The 20,536-nt window shown below is 41.3% G+C and overlaps 1 protein-coding gene across 1 annotated transcript in view; it reads left to right on the top strand.

The window, feature by feature from the left end:
* The window catches only part of SLO2 (slowpoke 2), a 1,142,188-nt gene that overhangs the window by 720,147 nt on the left and 401,505 nt on the right, over positions 1-20,536 (top strand). The window contains 1 exon segment of the mRNA XM_071691568.1: positions 9,356-9,467. Within this exon segment, the coding sequence (XP_071547669.1) occupies positions 9,356-9,467 (112 nt within the window).

Here is a 20,536-nt window from a genome sequence, read left to right as displayed (position 1 = left end):
CCTTTATCCTTTCCCTTTTACTTGGCTATCTTAAATATGGTACCATCTTTGTTCCTATCCTCAGAACCTTCTCGGTTAGCTCTGTATGGTTCTTAGGTAGGTGACTAAACTGGAGAAGCATATTTCAGTTTTGACATTGTGTTGGATATGAAGAGCTTGCCATGTATTTCCTTATCCTTGTACTTGAAAGCTATTTTGATATTTGCCAGAAGACAGTTTGTCTCCTTTATTGTTCTCCTAATGTGGAACTCTGGTGACAGGTTATAGATGATGTTGACTTTCTTCTTTCACACAGAATCCCGAAGCTTATTTCATGCTGGATAATAATCATATTGAGGCCTTCTTTCACTTTTTACCATCCTTATTACTTTACATATTCTTGGGTTGAATTTCATCAACCATGAAGCAATCAACTTTTGGGTCTGTTTAGGACCCCTTTAAAGGTGATGTGGTCCTTCTTGCTTTTCACTTCCCTTGTGACTTTTGCATCATCCCCGAACATATTTAAGTCATTTACATGGATCATATGGAAAACTCTGGGCATTCTGCTGGTGACCTTCACCCGTCTGGAGAAGGCTCCTTTGACCTGTCCTTAGTTCCCTTTCACTAAAATAATTTATCCAACTGAGGAATATACTTCTTATTCCTGCCTGATATTCCAGCTTCTTAACCAGCCTCCCATGCAGTACTGTTTTTTGGCAGTCAAGATATAAACAGTCTACCCAACCTTCCCTCTTGTCTGAGACGAGGCTCATTCTCAAACAAAGCTAAGAAGTGTGTTGCACATGACCCCCTTTCCCTAAAACCAAGTTATCTCTCAGATAATTTCTTCTCTTCAGAAAGTCATCCATTTTCTCTCTGACTTTTGCAATACCTTTCAGACCAACATCAGAAGACACCTCTTCCTGGTTTCCTTTATTGAAAATGCGTGTAAATTTTGTCCTTTTCCATTTCATTGGTATTTTGCCTTTGCCTAGTATCATACATACAACCAAAACCCGAGGTAAATTACTTTAACCCTTCAAAGCCCACAATTATTTTTATGCAAGACCAATCAAAACAGGAGAATAGAATGGAATAAAACCATATTAATAATTGGCAGCCAGACCATACTTACTACAGAATATACCAAACAAGCAGACTTCGTTTTAATAGAGAACCAGGTACGGAAAGCTCAGGCATAAACGAAAATAGAACAGTGGTGATAAAACAGAACATTATTAGGACAAAGTAAGCACCTTAAGAAGAATCAGCATTAATTCAACTCCAGATGAAAAATTAAAGAGCAAAATGACTGAATACACAAAACCATCTAAGGACAAGTAAAGGAATAGCAAATCCTTGGAATTATTTTTATAGAGCAAAACTACTGAATACACAAAACTATATGAGGACAAGTAAAGATATAGCAATTCCTAGGAATTTTTTATCATACTCTCACCATTCCCCACATAGTGAGTTAACAAGGAAAAAGAAGAATGGCCTCATTTGCTCACATCTTCTCTCAGGCTGACATATATGATAAACTGAAACCAAAGCCCATCCCACATAGTGAGTTAGCAAGGAAAAAGAAAAATGCCCTCGTTTGCTCACGTACACGCTTAAGCTGACATATATTGTATGCCGAAACCAAAACCGACCCCTTATCCATAGTCAGTACCCAAAGGCCTTTCCATGGTATTTCCTGACTGCTTCATATGCCCCAATTCAATCCAGTGACTGCACATTGCTTCCTCATTTACTGCATCATTCAAATTTGCTCAGTCACATGCACATACCTTGCATTTGATGTAACACTATTGGGACTATTGGACCATCACACTTGCCCATCTTTGCCCTCAAAGACAGTGACCTCTCTTTCCACACACTCCTCAGTGTACCTCTTCTCCTATTCTGTGGCATACTTTTTTTCTGATTCCATCTGCTGTTATAGTCACTCTTATATATCTAAAACACTTGACATCCTCAAGTTCTTTCCATTGAAACTTACAATCCAACTAACCTGTCTCTTTCCACTTTGAACTTAATGACCTTACTTTTATGTACTTTCTTTCACTCATGTGTATTTTCTCACTGAAATGTGCCTCCAATGCCATATCATCAGCAAACAACTGTTGCCACCCCTCCCAGGCCCCCACCCTAAACAGACTGCAGACCTACCTCTCTCTCAAAATCGCACACATTCCCTTGCCTCATCACAGAATCCATTGACAGGCTGAGCTGCTGGTGACATCACACACCTAAGCTGCAGATCTTACCTTGACCTGGAACCACTCACCCTCCTTTCTTCGTAATTGTTAACATATCTCACACCCTTGATAACAGCTCTTCACAGCTTCTGGTATCTTTCCTCCAGCATCATGAATTTGTAACACCTTTCACAAAGCATGTCTATTAGTGCTGTCATATGCCTTATCCATATCCATAAATGCTTCGTACAAAATCTCTCTCTTTTGAATTTTTTCTCATACATTCATCAATATCTCTGGGGATAGGGGAGAAAGAATACTTCCCACGCATTCCTCACGTGTCGTAGAAGGCGACTAAAGGGGACGGGAGTGGGGGGCCAGAAACCCTCCCCTCCTTGTATTTTAACTTTCTAAAAGGGGAAACAGAAGTTTCACGCAAGGAGTGCTCATCCTCCTCGAAGGCTCAGATTGGGGTGTCTAAATGTGTGTGGATGTAACCAAGATGAGAAAAAAGGAGAGATAGGTAGTATGTTTGAGGAAAGGAACCTGGATGTTTTGGCTCTGAGTGAAACGAAGCTCAAGGGTAAAGGGGAAGAGTGGTTTGGGAATGTCTTGGGACTAAAGTCAGGGGTTAGTGAGAGGACAAGAGCAAGGGAAGGAGTAGCACTACTGTGAATCAGGAGTTGTGGGAGTATGTGATAGAGTGTAAGAAAGTCAATTCCAGATGGACATGGGTAAAACTGAAAGTTGATGGAGAGAGATGGGTGATTATTGGTGCATATGCACCTGGGCATGAGAAGAAAGATCATGAGAGGCAAGTGTTTTGGGAGCAGTTGAATGAGTGTGTTAGTGGTTTTGATGCGCAAGACCGGGTTATAGTGATGGGTGATTTGAATGCAAAGGTGAGTAATGTGGCAGTTGAGGGAATGATTGGTATATATGGAGTGTTCAGTGTTGTAAATGGAAATGGTGAAGAGCTTGTAGATATATGTGCTGAAAAAGGACTGGTGATTGGGAATACCTGGTTTAAAAAGCGAGATATACATAAGTATACGTATGTAAGTAGGAGAGATGGCCAGAGAGTGTTATTGGATTATGTGTTAATTGATAGACGCACGAAAGAGAGACTTTTGGATGTTAATGTGCTGAGAGGTGCAACTGGAGGGATGTCTGATCATTATCTTGTGGAGGCGAAGGTGAAGATTTTTGGGGTTTTCAGAAAAGAAGAGAGAATGTTTGGGTGAAGAGGGTTGTGAGAGTAAGTGAGCTTGGGAAGGAGACTTGTGTGAGGAAGTACCAGGAGAGACTGAGTACAGAATGGAAAAAGGTGAGAACAAAGGAGCTAAGTGGAGTGGGGGAGGAATGGGATGTATTTAGGGAAGCAGTGATGGCTTGCGCAAAAGATGCTTGTGGCATGAGAAGCGTGGGAGGTGGGTTGATTAGAAAAGGTGGTGAGTGGTGGGATGAAGAAGTAAGATTATTAGTGAAAGAGAAGAGAGAGGCATTTGGACGATTTTTGCAGGGAAAAAATGCAAATGAGCGGGAGAGGTATAAAAGAAAGAGGCAGGAGGTCAAGAGAAAGGTGCAAGAGCTGAAAAAGAGGGCAAATGAGAGTTGGGGTGAGAGAGTGTCATTAAATTTCAGGGAGAATAAAAAGATGTTTTGGAAGGAGGTAAATAAAGTGCATAAGACAAGGGAGCAAATGGGAACTTCAGTGAAGGGGGCTAATGGGGAGATGATAACAAGTAGTGGTGATGTGAGAAGGAGATGGAGTGAGTATTTTGAAGGTTTGTTGAATGTGTTTGATGATAGAGTGGCAGATATAGGGTGTTTTGGTCGAGGTGGTGTGCAAAGTGAGAGGGTTAGGGAAAATGATTTGGTAAATAGAGAAGAGGTAGTAAAAGCTTTACGGAGGATGAAAGCCGGCAAGGCAGCAGGTTTGGATGGTATTGCAGTGGAATTTATTAAAAATGGGGGTGACTGAATTGTTGACTGGTTGGTAAGGTTATTTAATGTATGTATGATTCATGGTGAGGTGCCTGAGGATTGGCGGAATGCTTGCATAGTGCCATTGTACAAAGGCAAAGGGGATAAGAGTGAGTGCTCAAATTACAGAGGTATAAGTTTGTTGAGTATTCCTGGTAAATTATATGGGAGGGTATTGATTGAGAGGGTGAAGGCATGTACAGAGCATCAGATTGGGGAAGAGCAGTGTGGTTTCAGAAGTGGTGGAGGATGTGTGGATCAGGTGTTTGCTTTGAAGAATGTATGTGAGAAATACTTAGAAAAACAAATGGATTTGTATGTAGCATTTATGGATCTGGAGAAGGCATATGATAGAGTTGATAGAGTTGCTCTATGGAAGGTACTAAGAATATATGGTGTGGGAGGCAAGTTGTTAGAAGCAGTGAAAAGTTTTTATTGAGGATGCACGGCATGTGTACGCGTAGGAAGAGAGGAAAGTGATTGGTTCTCAGTGAATGTAGGTTTGTGGCAGGGGTGTGTAATGTCTTCATGGTTTTTTAATTTGTTTATGGATGGGGTTGTTAGGGAGGTGAATGCAAGAGTTTTGGAAAGAGGGACAAGTATGCAGTCTGTTGTGGATGAGAGAGCTTGGGAAGTGAGTCAGTTGTTGTTCGCTGATGATACAGCGCTGGTGGCTGATTCATGCAAGAAACTGCAGAAGCTGGTGACTGAGTTTGGTGAAGTGTGTGAAAGAAAAAAGTTAAGAGTAAATGTGAATAAGAGCAAGGTTATTAGGTACAGTAGGGTTGAGGGTCAAGTCAATTGGGAGGTAAGTTTGAATGGAGAAAAACTGGAGGAAGTAAAGTGTTTTAGATATCTGGGAGAGGATCTGGCAGCGGATGGAACCATGGAAGCGGAAATTAATCATAGGGTGGGGGAGGGGGCAAAAATTCTGGGAGCCTTGAAGAATGTTTGGAAGTCGAGAACATTATCTCGGAAAGCAAAAATGGGTATGTTTGAAGGAATAGTGGTTCCAACAATGTTGTATGGTTGTGAGGCGTGCGCTGTGGATAGAGTTGTGTGCAGGAGGGTGGATGTGCTGGAAATGAGATGTTTGAGGACAATATGTGGTGTGAGGTGGTTTGATCGAGTAAGTAATAATAGGGTAAGAGAGATGTGTGGAAATAAAAAGAGTGTGGTTGAGAGAGCAGAAGCGGGTGTTTTGAAATGGTTTGGTCACATGGAGAGAATGAGTGAGGAAAGATTGACCAAGAGGATATATGTGTCAGAGGTGGAGGGAACGAGGAGAAGTGGGAGACCAAATTGGAGGTGGAAAGATGGAGTGAAAAAGATTTTGAGTGATCGGGGCCTGAACATGTAGGAGGGTGAAAGGCGTGCAAGGAATAGAGTGAATTGGGTCGATGTGGTATACCGGGGTCGACGTGCTGTCAATGGATTGAACCAGGGCATGTGACACGTCTGGGGTAAACCATGGAAAGTTGTGTGGGGCCTGTATGTGGAAAGGGAGCTGTGGTTTCGGTGCATTATTACATGACAGCTATAGACTGAATGTGAACGAATGGGGCCTTTGTTGTCTTTTCCTAGCGCTACCTCGCACACATGAGGGGGGAGGGGGATGTTATTCCATGTGTGGCGAGGTGGCGATGGGAACAAATAAAGGCAGTCAGTATGAATTATGTACATGTGTATATATGTATATGTCTGTGTGTGTATATATATGTGTACATTGAGATGTATAGGTATGTATATTTGCATGTGTGGACGTGTATGTATATACATGTGTATGTGGGCGGGTTGGGCCATTCTTTCATCTGTTTCCTTGCGCTACCTTACTAATGTGGGAGACAGCGACAAAGCAAAATAAATAAATAAATAGATAAATATAAAATAAATAACATTCATCAAAACAGAGACCTGATACACATCTCTTCCATTCCTGAAGCCACAATGTTCCACCTCAGTCTGATGCACTGCACATGTCACCACCCTCTTAATCACCAGTATCCCATACGACTAACTAGCTACATCCACCACACTTGTACAGTACCTATGTACTTTGAAAATTCACTTTTGTCCCCCTTGCCTGTATACAATAGGAAAGGCAGTTCACCATTACTCAGGCACCTCACCTTTAACCATACATACATTGAAAATCCTGTTTAACTGTTGAATCAACAACAAAACCACCTCTTTTAAGAAATTCAACTGTAATTTCATCCAATATGCTGCTTTGCCACACTTTATCTTGAACAAGATTTTCACCACCTCTTCACTGTTTGTTTAACCACTTGCCATGACTTGGAAGATATATATGTAGATATATAAGTGAAGAGTCTAAAATACTGGGGACAACACAGTCCAGATCAGCAAAACAGTAACTTTGTGAGAAAGTGAGGGATGAAGCAAATTTGGAAATGCAAATTTGGACAGGTCAAAACATCACAACTGAGAGGATCAAAATCAGAGAAGTTGGTGCAGCAATATGGATCCATGATAACTTTGGAAGAAAGTAGATGAAGATAAGCCATAATAAATGTAAAGTAATTGAAGTGAACATCTCGGCTGTAAATACAATAAGCTTGATATTATACAGAACACCAACAACGAAGCTTAATGACTTTGAGGAACCTTTAATAAAGTTTGAAGTATTGAATGGAATAGGGAAGCCAAATTCAGTTATTGGTGGGTTACTTTAACTGCATGAAAGAGGAACAGATTGTGGCTGTAGATACAAATACAAGATGAAGATTTAATCGGTAATTGAAAGAAAATAGTTCAAATGGCTTGTAAATCTAAGTGCATCATTTACCTATGTACAGATAAATGACAGTCCAACATGATAGAATGATACAGTAAGATCTTGTCTTTACAAATGATATGACACTTTGAATGATACAAATTTAGATCACGGCATACAGTGTGGAAACAAATAAATGTAAATGGGATACGGCGATCAAGGACAAGAACAGATTGAATGGCAACTTTATGAAAAATAGACTGAAGAGTGATCTTTGAAAGTATTTTAGATACAAGATTATAAAAGTCTTCATAGACATTAACCTGGTGACAGACATGAAAATGTGCCCAAATAATCAGTGGGCAAGCAAGCAAAAGGAGGGAGAGTACACACTGAGATTAAAACTGTGGTGAATAGCAGAAGAGCATGGAAATGGAAGAAAAGTATTGCAACAAGAGAGGCAAGAATAAATAAACAAACTTGGCAAGAAAATAGAGGAAGTAGACTTGAAAATCATATTTCATAGAAGAGAACAGAGAATTAATGGATATTTAGGAAAAACATGGATAGGAACCCAAAGTTGATATTCACATGCATAAACAAGACAAAAAATATAAAATTAGAAGTTGTACACTTAATGTAGAAGAAAAGTATGAGAATGACACCAGGGAAGTGTGTAGGATGTTAGATGTACAGTACAAATTGTTCGGCTCAACATGCATGAAAAATCACTATTGAAATATTTATTATACTTTGTCGCTGTCTCCCGTGTTAGTAAGGTAGTGCAAGGAAACAGACGAAAGAATGGCCCAACCCACCCACATACACATGTATATACATAAATGCCCACGCATGCACATATACATAACTATACATTTCACCGTATACATACATATACATACACAGACATGTAGATAAATACATACACATGTACATATTCATACTTGCTTCCTTCATCCATTCCCGTCGCCACTCCGCCACACGTGAAATGGCACCCCCCTCCCCCTGCGCGCATGTGAGGTAGCGCTAGGAAAAGACAACAAAGGCTACATTCGTTCACACTCAGTCTCTAGCTGTCATGTGTAATGCACCAAAACCATGGCTCCCTTTTCACATCCAGGCCCCACTAAACTTTCCATGGTTTACCCCTGACGCTTCACATGCCCTGGTTCAATCCATTGACAGCACGTCTACCCCGGTATACCACATTGTTCCAATTCACTCAATTCCTTGCATGCCTTTCACCCTCCTGTATGCTCAGGCCCTGATCGCTCAAAATCTTTTTTCACTCCATCCTCCCACTTTCAATTTGGTCTCCCACTTCTCCTCATTCCCTCTACCTCTGACACATATATCCTCTTTGTCAATCTTTCCTCTTTCATTCTCTCCATGTGACCAAACCATTTCAACACACCCTTTTCTGTGCTCTCAACCACACACTTTTTATTACTACATATCTCTCTTACCCTTTCATAACTTACTCGATCAAACCACCTCACACCACATATTGTCCTCAGACATTTTATTTCCAACACATCCAACCTCCTCCATTCAACCCTGTCTACAAGTATTATTCAGCAAATGAATGTGGTGAGTAGCATGTTCTAGCCCTGTCATTTTGGTACGATATTGTTGCAGGTGATCTTATGTACAGAGGGATGGGCTCTCTCTCACACGTTGTTGTTGTTATCCCTCATCATTCCAGATGTAGTTAAGTCTAAGTTACTTTTACATGAGAGAGCTCATGATATGAGCTTTGCTTACTGCCTAAGAATTTTGTTAAATTGCCATATTAAATGACAATCCACTGTTTCTACTAAATTTACATCCCCAGTTGAGGAGTGAGAGATTTCTGGTAACTGGTTAAAAAGATTTCTGCCATATCTTGCTTTCATTTTCTGGTTATAAGGTTGTAGAATATTATCCAGAGAAGATTGCTGATGCTCCAAAAGACATTTGATAAATATATGACATATGTACAGTATTAGTATGTTATCATAACATCTTGGTCAGTTAAATAAATTTTCAGAAACATTAATTTTAAGGAAGTAGGAGAAATTCAGATTGCCTTTTGTTTAGATTAGATTAAAAGCTTCAGTTCCCTTACTTTACCTTCATATTACTGTATATAGTACAGGAGCAGCGCAATAATTAATATATGTTTCCTTCTTTTTGCATTATTTGATAGACTGAAAACATCTAATTTATAACATTGCTTTGGCCTTTCCTGCTAATCACACTTAAGTAATCCTGTTCATCTAATTTATCAAATTAGATGCTTTTATAGTTGCAAGCTATGTAGCCAGCCTTGAAATATATTTGAATACTCTGATTTCAAGATCCCATGATCATTACTGCATTTAAGCAACATATGTACAGTGTTGGTAGATAAGACTATTAGAGGTTTCAAAGCCAGTCATGAGTGATGCAAGTTGCTTTACAGGTTCTTCCCCAACATCAAGATCATCACGGAGTTGTCACAGTCATCCAACATGCGATTTATGCAGTTCCGCGCGAGGGATGCATATGCTCTGCATCTTTCTAAGATGGAAAAGGTACAGCTCTCCCCACATGACCATATTGATGGACCTGAGCGGATTAACGAGTCATTGTCACCGGTAACGATCTCGCTGTTGCTGTCATTAGTGTTTGGTCTAGTGTCCATATGTCGTCCCAGTCCACTTTAGTCGACCTGACCCAGACCGACCACGCGTAGCAGCCATTGCTGTAGCCCGTGGCTTGTGCCACCTGCACAAGTGTCAGACTGCCGCGTGGGGACCAGAAGGCCCATCTTACTCAACATCAACACCATTCAATGTCACTGCAGGGAGCATGATACAATACTTTCATCATCATTTATAGTACACTGTGATATCCAGTCTACTAATGATTTTACTTTTATTTTGACACATTTCAATTTATCATTGTTATATGTCATTTAAACAATTCTGTCATTTCCAAGTTTAAATCAGCCCTATGTAAGATCAGGAAAATAAAGTGCACATGTGCTATGTTGAGCGTGACCTGGAGTCTCCCGAGGTGGAGGTAGTGGCCTGTGGGGGGAGCAGGCAGTGATCATGTTGGACAGCTCCCCCCCCAGCCCATGTGTAGTCTGTGTGGAGTGTAGTTGGTGCTTGTGGCCCGCTCTTGGTAGTGTCTATCATGCTGCCTCTCATCACTATACCCAATAGGGACACTGGCTAGATGACAAAGAGAGACGCCTTATAGTTATGGACATAGTAGACAAGCTTTTGGTGAATCTTCAGTTACGTGGTCACACAACAAAACCTGTCATTCTGCATGGGTTAATAACAGTCAAGTCTGAATATGAAAACTGAAGTTTTGCCTATATAAAGCAAGCCAGCTAGGCTGAGACATTGTGCTCCAGCAGCTTGTTAATACTAAAGGAATTGTGTAATATTAGTGAATGACACTTTTATTTTATTCTGTAATAAGGCCATGATATATATAAAGAGTAAAGGCTTGATTGGCCTAGTTTCGTGGCACTGCTGTGTAGAGCTGCAAGATCACAGTGAGGCTAGAGAGTAGTAGTGGTAGATGGCAATGGTAGGTGGGCGGTGGGCGCTTCTGTGCCCAACAGCTCTCCTGCTAGCTGGCCTGCTCGTGTGTACCCCTCACACACCTCAGCTACTGGGGCCAGGATGCATGAGACTAAGTGTCTTTGGTCATGTGTCCATATTTATGTGTCTTTGTCATGCTTTCTTCCTGTATGAGTTTAGTTGCCATGACAGTTACATATCTCCCCATGAAGGTGATGGATGCCTGCTGGGCCCACAGATCTCTTAAGGTTTCCTCCTCCAAGGAGTATTAGATTAGGGACAGGAATAGGGTGTTTCTAGTGACAAGAAATCAAAGATTAGCATCACGGTGGAAAATGTAAGTGTGATTTGCTGACGTATTACTTATATATTCAACTTGGTGAGAGTTTTAACAATTTGTACAAGACTTCTAATTTTCTTCATGATCACTTTTGACAACCATGATAAGGTTCTCACCATTCCCAGCTGCATACAAAATGAAATGTTTTGATTTTATTTTCTGAAGGGAAAAGGTAACTCAGGTTCTAATAGGTGATTGACTCTTTAAGAACATCTGATGGCTAGTGACATTATGGGTGTAGTAATTGACCAGAGCATATAACTCAGACTACCAACAAACTTGCCATGAACTAACACAATACACATAGTTTTTCTTTCTTTTTTGTCTATTCGTGTGAATTTGTGTGCAAATATGTAAAGTTGTGATTACCAAATTGTAAGTTATGGGGAGTGAGTTTTCACACATGGGAATCCATCACTTAAAAGTTGATTTAATGTCATATAATTTTTAGAAGTTTGTATAGCGTGTGCATTCATAGTCCCTTTACTTACCTTCCTCCAATCATCCACCACTCTGTTATTAGAGATGTAATTCTTCAGATCTTTCAAATTTATGTCTTGCTTACTTTCTTTTTATGATCTTGCATTGATCTTTCCTTATTTCGAAGAGCTGTTAATCCCAATATTGTCAGTTCGATAAAGGTCCTTGAAAATTTCAGCCATGGCTCCCATCATTCTTCTTTTTACCATTGTGGTCAGATTTATAGCCTTACCTTCCTGTAACTCGATTCATTATTTCAGGTACTGTCTCTTTTACTCTGTTTTGGATCATTTCCCTGAAATGTTTGTGATTCTTCAAGTATGATGACCAAACTTGAGATGCACTCAGTTATTTAGATATGATATATTGCAAATAGCATTTGCTGAACATTTCCTTAACCTTGCACTTTTATAATTTTGATATTAACTAACGGATAATTTATCTCTAATATTCTGGCAGTAAGCCAAGTATTATGTTGATTCCCAAACACTTTTTAAGTATACATTCATGCAGTTTGTTTCATGCAAGATCATAGTCGTATCTAGGCATCCTTACACTGGCACATCTTCAGGACTGTGCATTTGGTCAGATTAAGCTCCATCACCCAAACCATATATAACAAATTCAGTGCTTGTCTGATTCTCATATTGAGTTGGTGCACTCCTGGTCCATCCTCACGTTTTTATCATTTAGTATTACTTTCAAGACAGTAAGCCTCATGTGCAAGTAGGGAAAGAGAAGGTTGAGTAGTTTCTGGTGAAGTTACATCTGCAACAAACGTGCTGATGTCACCATGGCTGTTCATTTTGTTTATGGATAGAGTACTGAGGGATGTAAATGGTAGGGTCTTGGAGAGAGGGGTAGGTCTGCAGTCTGTTGGAGGTTAGGGATGTAGTATGGGAGGACCACTGAGTTGAGTCAGTTGCTGTTTGCTGATGGAAGAGCTATGGCAGCAGACTCGTGTAAGAAATTTCAGAAGCTGGTATCTAGTTTGGATGAGTGTGAGAAAGGAGAAAGTTGAGAATTAAGTTAGTATCACAGGAATTTTTTGTGGTGAATTATCTCTTAGAAACTCGTTTTTGGAGCTGTGGGGAGTGTCCCTGCACATTTATGTGGCCTAAGCCCAAAATTCATGGTGTGTGCCTTCTTTTGCCTGGATTGGCAAACACCATATAGTCAAAAGATATTCATACTTACAGTAAAGCAATTATATTTGTCAAGTGATTGTATTTCTTTGATAAAAGTACTACCTATCTGTATCAATGCTGCTCATTCCCACCTGGAAGTCTCTCAAATGGGTGGCCATGGCAATAGACTCCATGACCAGTGAAGTCTAGTGCTGCTTCTTAACCTTCAGTGCCTCACCCTTAACAGGCCATTGGTAGAGGGCAGCTCTACCACAGTGTTTGCAGAGGCTCCTAGCTAATACATACTTGAAAATAGAATTCCAAATAGATTGGATATTTGCTGATTTTAATGGTATAGACTGTTTTTGTTTACATTCTTATTGCTGAAGGCCGATAGATTGGGTATTAGCTGTTGATTTTAGTGATATATACTGTTTTTGAATCATGTGAGAAACTGCAGAAGATGGTGACTGAGTTTGGTAAAGTGTGTGAAAGAAGAGTAAATGTGAATAAGAGCAAGGTTATTAGGTACCGTAGGGTTGAGGATCAAGTCGACTGGAAGGTAAATTTGAATGGAGAAAAACTGGAGGAAGTAAAGTGTTTTAGATATTTGGGAGTAGATCTGGCAGCGGATGGAACCATGGAAGCGGAAGTGAATCATAGGGTGGGTGAGGGGTGAAAATTCTGGGAGCCTTGAAGAATGTTTGGAAGTCGAGAACATTATCTCGGAAAGCAAAAATGGGTATGTTTGAAGGAATAGTGGTTCCAACAATGTTGTATGGTTGCGAGGCATGAGCTATGGATAGAGTTGTGTGCAGAGGGTGGATGTGCTGGAAATGAGATGTTTGAGGACAATATGTGGTGTGAGGTGGCTTGATCGAGTAAGTAATGTAAGGGTAAGAGAGATGTGTGGAAATAAAAAGAGCGTGATTGAGAGAGCAGAAGAGGGTGTTTTGAAATGGTTTGGTCACATGGAGAGAATGAGTGAGGAAAGATTGACCAAGAGGATATATGTGTCAGAGGTGGAGGGAACAAGGAGAAGTGGGAGACCAAATTGGAGGTGGGAAGATGGAGTGAAAAAGATTTTGAGTGATTGGGGCCTGAACATGCAGGACGGTGAAAGGTGTGCAAGGAATAGAGTGAATTAGAACGATGTGGTATACTGGGGTCGACGTGCTGTCAATGGATTGAACCAGGGCATGTGAAGCGTCTGGGGTAAACCATGGAAAGTTGTGTGGGGCCTGGATGTGGAAAGGGAGCTGTGGTTTCGATGCATTATTACATGACAGCTAGAGACTGAATGTGAACAAATGGGGCCTTTGTTGTCTTTTCCTAGTGCTACCTCGCACACATGAGGGGGGAGGGGGTTGTTATTCCATGTGTGGCGAGGTGGCGATGGGAATAGATAAAGGCAGACAGTATGAATTTTGTACATGTGTATATATGTATATGTATGTTTGTGTATGTATATATATGTGTACATTGAGATGTATAGGTATGTATAGTTGCATGTGTGGGCATGTATGTATATACATGTGTATGTGGGTGGGTTGGGCCATTCTTTCGTCTGTTTCCTTGCACTACCTCGCTAACTCGGGAGACAGCGACAAAGCAAAATAAAAATGAAAAAAAATACTTTTTGTTTACATTCTCATTGCTTAAAGGCCATGAGTGGTATGTGTCTGCAAAATGGCTCTCTAAATTTCTTGTAGCTAGCCACTCCCATATCCACTTAGACTTTTTATCCCTCTTTCACTTAAGTATGAAATACCCAGTATCCCTGGGGATAGGGGAGAAAGAATACTGCCCACGGATTTGTCACATATTGTAGAAAACAACTAAAGGGGACGGGAGTGGAAAGCTAGAAACCCTCCCCTCCTTGTATTTTTAACTTCCTAAAAGGGGAAACAGAAGGAGTCATGCACTCATGGGGAGTGCTCATCCTCCTCGAATGCTCAGATTGGGTTGTCTAAATGTGTGTGGATGTAACCAAGATGAGAAAAAAGGAGACATAGGTTGTATGTTTGAGGAATGTTTTGGCTCTGAGTGAAACGAAGCTCAAGGGTAAAGGGGATGAGTGGTCTGGGAATGTTTTGGGAGTAAAGTCAGGGGTTGGTGAGAGGACAAGAGCAAGGGAAGGAGCAGCATTATTCCTGAAACAGGAGTGGTGTATGTGATAAGAGTGTAAAAAGGAAACTTTAGGTTGATATGGGTAAAGCTGGAAGTGGGTGGAGAGAGATGGATGATTATTGGTGCATATGCACCTGGGCATGAGAAAAAAGATCATGAGAGGCAAGTGTTTTGGGAGCAGCTGAGTGCGTAGGTTAGTAGTTTTGATGCACAAGACCAGGTTATAGTGATTGGTGATTTGAATGCAAAGGTGAGTAATGTGGCAGTTGGAATAATTGGTATTCATGGGGTGTTCAGTGTTGTAAATGGAAATGGTGAAGAACTTGTAGATTTTTGTGCTGAAAAAGGAATGATGATTGTGAATACCTGGTTTAAAAAAAGAGATATACATAAGTATACGTATGTAAGTAGGAGAGATGGCCAGAGAACATTATTGGATTACGTGTTGATTGATAGGCGCATGAAAGAGAGACTTTTGGGTGTTAATGTGCTGAGAGGTGCAACTGGAGGGATGTCTGATCATTATCTTGTGGAAACGAAGGTGAAGATTTGTAGAGGTTTTCAGAAAAGAAGAGAAAATGTTGGGATGAAGAGAGTGGTGAGAGTAAGTGAGCTTGGGAAGGAGACTTGTGTGAAGAAGTACCAGGAGAGACTGAGTGCAAAATAGAAAAAGGCGAGAGCAAAGGATGTAAGGGCAGTGGGGGAGGAATGGGATTCATTTAGGGAAGCGGTGATGGCTTCCGCAAAAGATGCTTGTGGCATGAGAAGTTTAGGAGGTGGGCAGATTAGAAAGGGTACTGAGTGGTGGGATTAAGAAGTAAGATTGTTAGTGAAAGAGAAGAGAGAGGCATTTGGACATGTTTTGCAGGGAAATAGTGCAAATGACCATGAGATGTATAAAAGAAAGAAGCAGGAGGTCAAGAGAAGGGTGCAAGAGGTGAAAAAGAGGGCAGATGAGAGTTGGGGTGAGAGAGTATCATTAAATTTTAGGGAAAATAGAGATGTTTTAGGAGGTAAATAAAGTATGTAAGACAAGTGAACAAATGGGAACATCAGTGAAGGGGGCTGATTGGGAGGTAATAACAAGTAGTGGTGATGTGAGAAGGAGATGGAGTGAGTATTTTGAAGGTTTGTTGAATGTGTTTGATGATATGAGTGGCAGATATAGTGTGTTTTGGTCGAGGTGGTGCGCAAAGTGAGAGGGTCATGGAGAATGATTTGGTAAACAGAGAAGAGGTAGTGAAAGCTTTGCGGAAGATGAAAGCCAGCAAGGCGGTGGGTTTGGATGGTATTGCAGTGAAATTTATCAATAAGGGGTGACTGTGTTGTTTACTGGTTCGTGAGGATATTCAGTGTATGTATGGCTCATGGTGAAGTACCTGAGGATTGGCGAAATGCTTGTATAGTGCCATTATACAAAGGGAAAGGGGATAATGGCGAGTGTTCAAATTACCGAGGTATAAGTTTGTTGAGTATTCCTGGGAAATCATAAGGGAGGGTATTGATTGAGAGGGTGAAGGCATGTACAGAACATCAGATTGGGGAAGAGCAGTGTGGCTTCAGAAGTGGTAGAGGATGTGTGGATCATGTGTTTGCTTTGAAGAATGTCTGTGAGAAATACTTAGAAAAACAAATGGATTTGTATGTAGCATTTATGGATCTGGAGAAGGCGTATGATAGAGTTGATAGAGATGCTCTGTGGAAGGTATTAAGAATATATGGTGTGGGAGGCAAGTTGTTAGAAGCAGTGAAAAGTTTTTATCGAGGAGGTAAGGCATGTGTACGTGTAGGAAGAGAGGAAAGTGATTGGTTCTCAGTGAATGTCAGTTTGCGGTAGGGGTGCGTGATGTCTCCATGGTTGTTTAATTTGTTTATGGGTGGGGTTGTTGGGTAGGTGAATGCAAGAGTTTTGGAAAGAGGGGCAAGTATGCAGTCTGTTGTGGATGAGAGAGCTTGAAAAGTGAGTCAGTTGTTGTTCACTGATGATACAGCACTGGTGGCTGATTCGGATGAGAAACTGCAAAAGTTGGTGACTGAGTCTGGTAAAGTGTGTGAAAGAAGAAAGCAGAGAGTGAATGTGAATAAGAACAAGGTTATTAGGTTCAGTAGGGTTGAGAGACAAGTCAATTAGGAGGTAGGTTTGAATGGAGAAAAACTGGAGGAAGTGAAGTTTTTGAATATCTGGGAGTGGATTTGGCAGTGAATGGAAGCATGATTGAGTCACAGGGTGGGGAGGGGGCGAAAGTTCTGGGATCATCGAAAAATGTGTGGAAGGCAAGAACATTATCTCAGACAGCAAAATGGGTATGTTTGAAGGAATAGTGGTCCAATACTGTTATATCGTTGCGAGGCATGGGCTATAGGTAGGGTTGTGCAGGAGGGTGGATGTGTTGGAAATGAGATGATTGAGGACAATATGTGGTGTGAGGTGATTTGATCAATTAAGTAATGAAATGGTGAGAGAGATATGTGGTAATAAAAAGAGTGTGGTTGAGAGAGCAGTAGAGGGTGTATTTAAATGGTTTGGTCACATGGAGAGAATGAGTGAGGAAAGAATGACGAAGAGGATATATGTGTCAGAATTAGAGGGAACGAGAAGTGGGAGACCAAATTGGAGGTGGAAAGATGGAGTGAAAAAGATTTTGAGCGATCGGGGCCTGAACATGCAGGAGGGTTAAAGGCATGCAAGGAATTGAATGAATTGTAACGCTGTGGTATACTGGGGTCGACATGCTGTCACTGGACTGAATCAGAGCATGTGAAGTGTCTGGGGTAAACCATGAAAAGTTTTGTGTATATATGTGTATGTGTATCCCCAGGGGATAGGGGAGAAAGAATACTTCCCACGCATTCCTCATGTGTTGTAGAAGGCAACTAAAGGGGACGGGAGCAGGGGGCCAGAAACCCTCCCCTCCTTGTATTTTAACTTTGTAAAAGGGGAAACAGAAGGAGGAGTCACGCGGGGAGTGCTCATCCTCCTCGAAGGCTCAGATTGGGGTGTCTAAATGTGTGTGGATGTAACCAAGATGAGAAAAAAAGAGAGATAGGTAGTATGTTTGAGGAAAGGAACCTGGATGTTTTGGCTCTGAGTGAAACGAAGCTCAAGGGTAAAGGGGAAGAGTGGTTTGGGAATGTCTTGGGAGTAAAGTCAGGGGTTAGTGAGAGGACAAGAACAAGGGATGGAGTAGCGCTACTCCTGAAACAGGAGTTGTGGGAGTATGTGATAGAGTGTAAGAAAGTCAATTCTAGATTAATATGGGTAAAAGTGAAAGTTAATGGAGAGAGATAGGTGATTATTGGTGCATATGCACCTGGGCATGAGAAGAAAGATCATGAGAGGCAAGTGTTTTGGGAGGAGTTGAATGAGTGTGTTAGTGGTTTTGATGCACAAGACCGGGTTATAGTGATGGGTGATTAGAATGCAAAGGTGAGTAATGTGGCAGCTGAGGGAATAATTGGTATACATGGGGTGTTCAGTGTTGTAAATGGAAACGGTGAAGAGCTTGTAGATTTATGTGCTGAAAAAGGACTGATGATTGGGAATACCTGGTTTAAAAAGCGAGATATACATAAGTATACATATGTAAGTAGGAGAGATGGCCAGAGAGCATTATTGGATTATGTGTTAATTGATAGGCGCATGAAAGAGAGACTTTTGGATGTTAATGTGCTGAGAGGTGCAACTGGAGGGATGTCTGATCATTATCTTGTGGAGGCAAAGGTGAAGATTGTAGGGGTTTTCAGAAAAGAAGAGAGAATGTTGGGGTGAAGAGGGTGGTGAGAGTAAGTGAGCTTGGGAAGGAGACTTGTGTGAGGAAGTACTAGGAGAGACTGAGTACAGAATGGAAAAAGGTGAGAACAAAGGAGGTAAGGGGAGTGGGGGTGGAATGGGATGTATTCAGGGAAGCAGTGATGGCTTGCGCAAAAGATGCTTGTGGCATGAGAAGCGTAGGAGGTGGGTTGATTAGAAAGGGTAGTGAGTGGTGGGATGAGGAAGTAAGATTATTAGTGAAACAGAGGAGAGAGGCATTTGGATGATTTTTGCAGAGAAAAACTGCAAATGAGTGGGAGATGTATAAAAGAAAGAGGCAGGAGGTCAAGAGAAAGGTGGAAGAGGTGAAAAAGAGGGCAAATGAGAGTTTGGGTGAGAGAGTATCATTAAATTTTAGGGAGAATAAAAAGATGTTTTGGAAAGAGGTAAATAAAGTGCATAAGACAAGGGAGCAAATGGGAACTTCAGTGAAGGGGGCTAATGGGGAGGTGATAACAAGTAGTGGTGATGTGAGAAGGAGATGGAGTGAGTATTTTGAAGGTTTGTTGAATGTGTTTGATGATAGAGTGGCAGATATAGGGTGTTTTGGTCGAGGTGGTGTGCAAAGTGAGAGGGTTAGAGAAAATGATTTGGCAAATAGAGAAAAGGTAGTAGAAGCTTTGCGGAAGATGAAAGCCGGCAAGGCAGCAGATTTGGATGATATTGCAGTGGAATTTATTAAAAAAGGAGGTGACTGTATTGTTGACTGGTTGGTAAGGTTATTTAATGTATGTATGACTCATGGTGAGGTGCCTGAGGATTGGCAGAATGCTTGCATAGTGCCATTGTACAAAGGCAAAGGGGATAAGAGTGAGTGCTCAAATTACAGAGGTATAAGTTTGTTGAGTATTCCTGGTAAATTATATGGGAGGGTATTGATTGAGAGGGTGAAGGCATGTACAGAGCATCAGATTGGGGAAGAGCAGTGTGGTTTCAGAAGTGTTAGAGGATGTGTGGATCAGGTGTTTGCTTTGAAGAATGTGAGAAATACTTAGAAAAGCAAATGGACTTGTATGTAGCATTTATGGATCTGGAGAAGGCATATGATAGAGTTGATAGAGATGCTCTGTGGAAGGTATTAAGAATATATGGTGTGGGAGGCAAGTTGTTAGAAGGAGTGAAAAGTTTTTATCGAGGATGTAAGGCATGTGCACGTGTAGGAAGAGAGGAAAGTGATTGGTTCTCAGTGAATGTAGGTTTGCTGCAGGGGTGTGTGATGTCTCCATGGTTGTTTAATTTGTTTATGGATGGGGTTGTTAGGGAGGTGAATGCAAGAGTTTTGGAAAGAGGGGCAAGTATGCAGAGTGTTGTGGATGAGAGAGCTTGGGAAGTGAGTCAGTTGTTGTTCGCTGATGATACAGCGCTGGTAGCTGATTCATGCAAGAAACTGCAGAAGCTGGTGACTGAGTTTGGTAAAGTGTGTGAAAGAAGAAAGTTAAGAGTAAATGTGAATAAGAGCAAGGTTATTAGGTACAGTAGGGTTGAGGGTCAAGTCAATTGGGAGGTAAGTTTGAATGGAGAAAAACTGGAGGAAGTAAAGTATTTTAGATATCTGGGAGTGGATCTGGCAGTGGATGGAACCATGGAAGCAGAAGTGAATCATAGGGTGGGGGAGGGGGCGAAAAATCTGGGAGCCTTGAAGAATGTTTGTAAGTCAAGGACATTATCTCGGAAAGCAGAAATGGGTATGTTTGAAGATATAGTGGTTCCAACAATGTTGTATGGCTGCGAGGCGTGGGCTATGGATAGAGTTGTGTGCAGGAGGATGGATGTGCTGGAAATGAGATGTTTGAGGACAATATGTGGAGTGAGGTGGTTTGATCGAGTGAGTAATGTAAGGGTAAGAGAGATGTGTGGAAATAAAAAGAGTGTGGTTGAGAGAGCAGAAGAGGGTGTTTTGAAATGGTTTGGTCACATGGAGAGAATGAGTGAGGAAAGATTGACCAAGAGGATATATGTGTCGGAGGTGGAGGGAACGAGGAGAAGTGGGAGACAAGATTGGAAGTGGAAGGATGGAGTGAAAAAGATTTTGAGTGATTGGGGCCTGAACATGCAAGAGGGTGAAAGGCGTGCAAGGAATAGAGTGAATTGGAACGATGTGGTATACCGGGGTCGATGTGCTGTCAATGGATTGAACCAGGGCATATGAAGTGTCTGGAGTAAACCATGGAAAGTT

This window comes from Panulirus ornatus, chromosome 50 (assembly GCF_036320965.1).
Source record: "Panulirus ornatus isolate Po-2019 chromosome 50, ASM3632096v1, whole genome shotgun sequence".
Classification (NCBI taxonomy): domain Eukaryota; kingdom Metazoa; phylum Arthropoda; class Malacostraca; order Decapoda; family Palinuridae; genus Panulirus; species Panulirus ornatus.
This window is presented reverse-complemented; position numbering and strand designations above follow the sequence as displayed.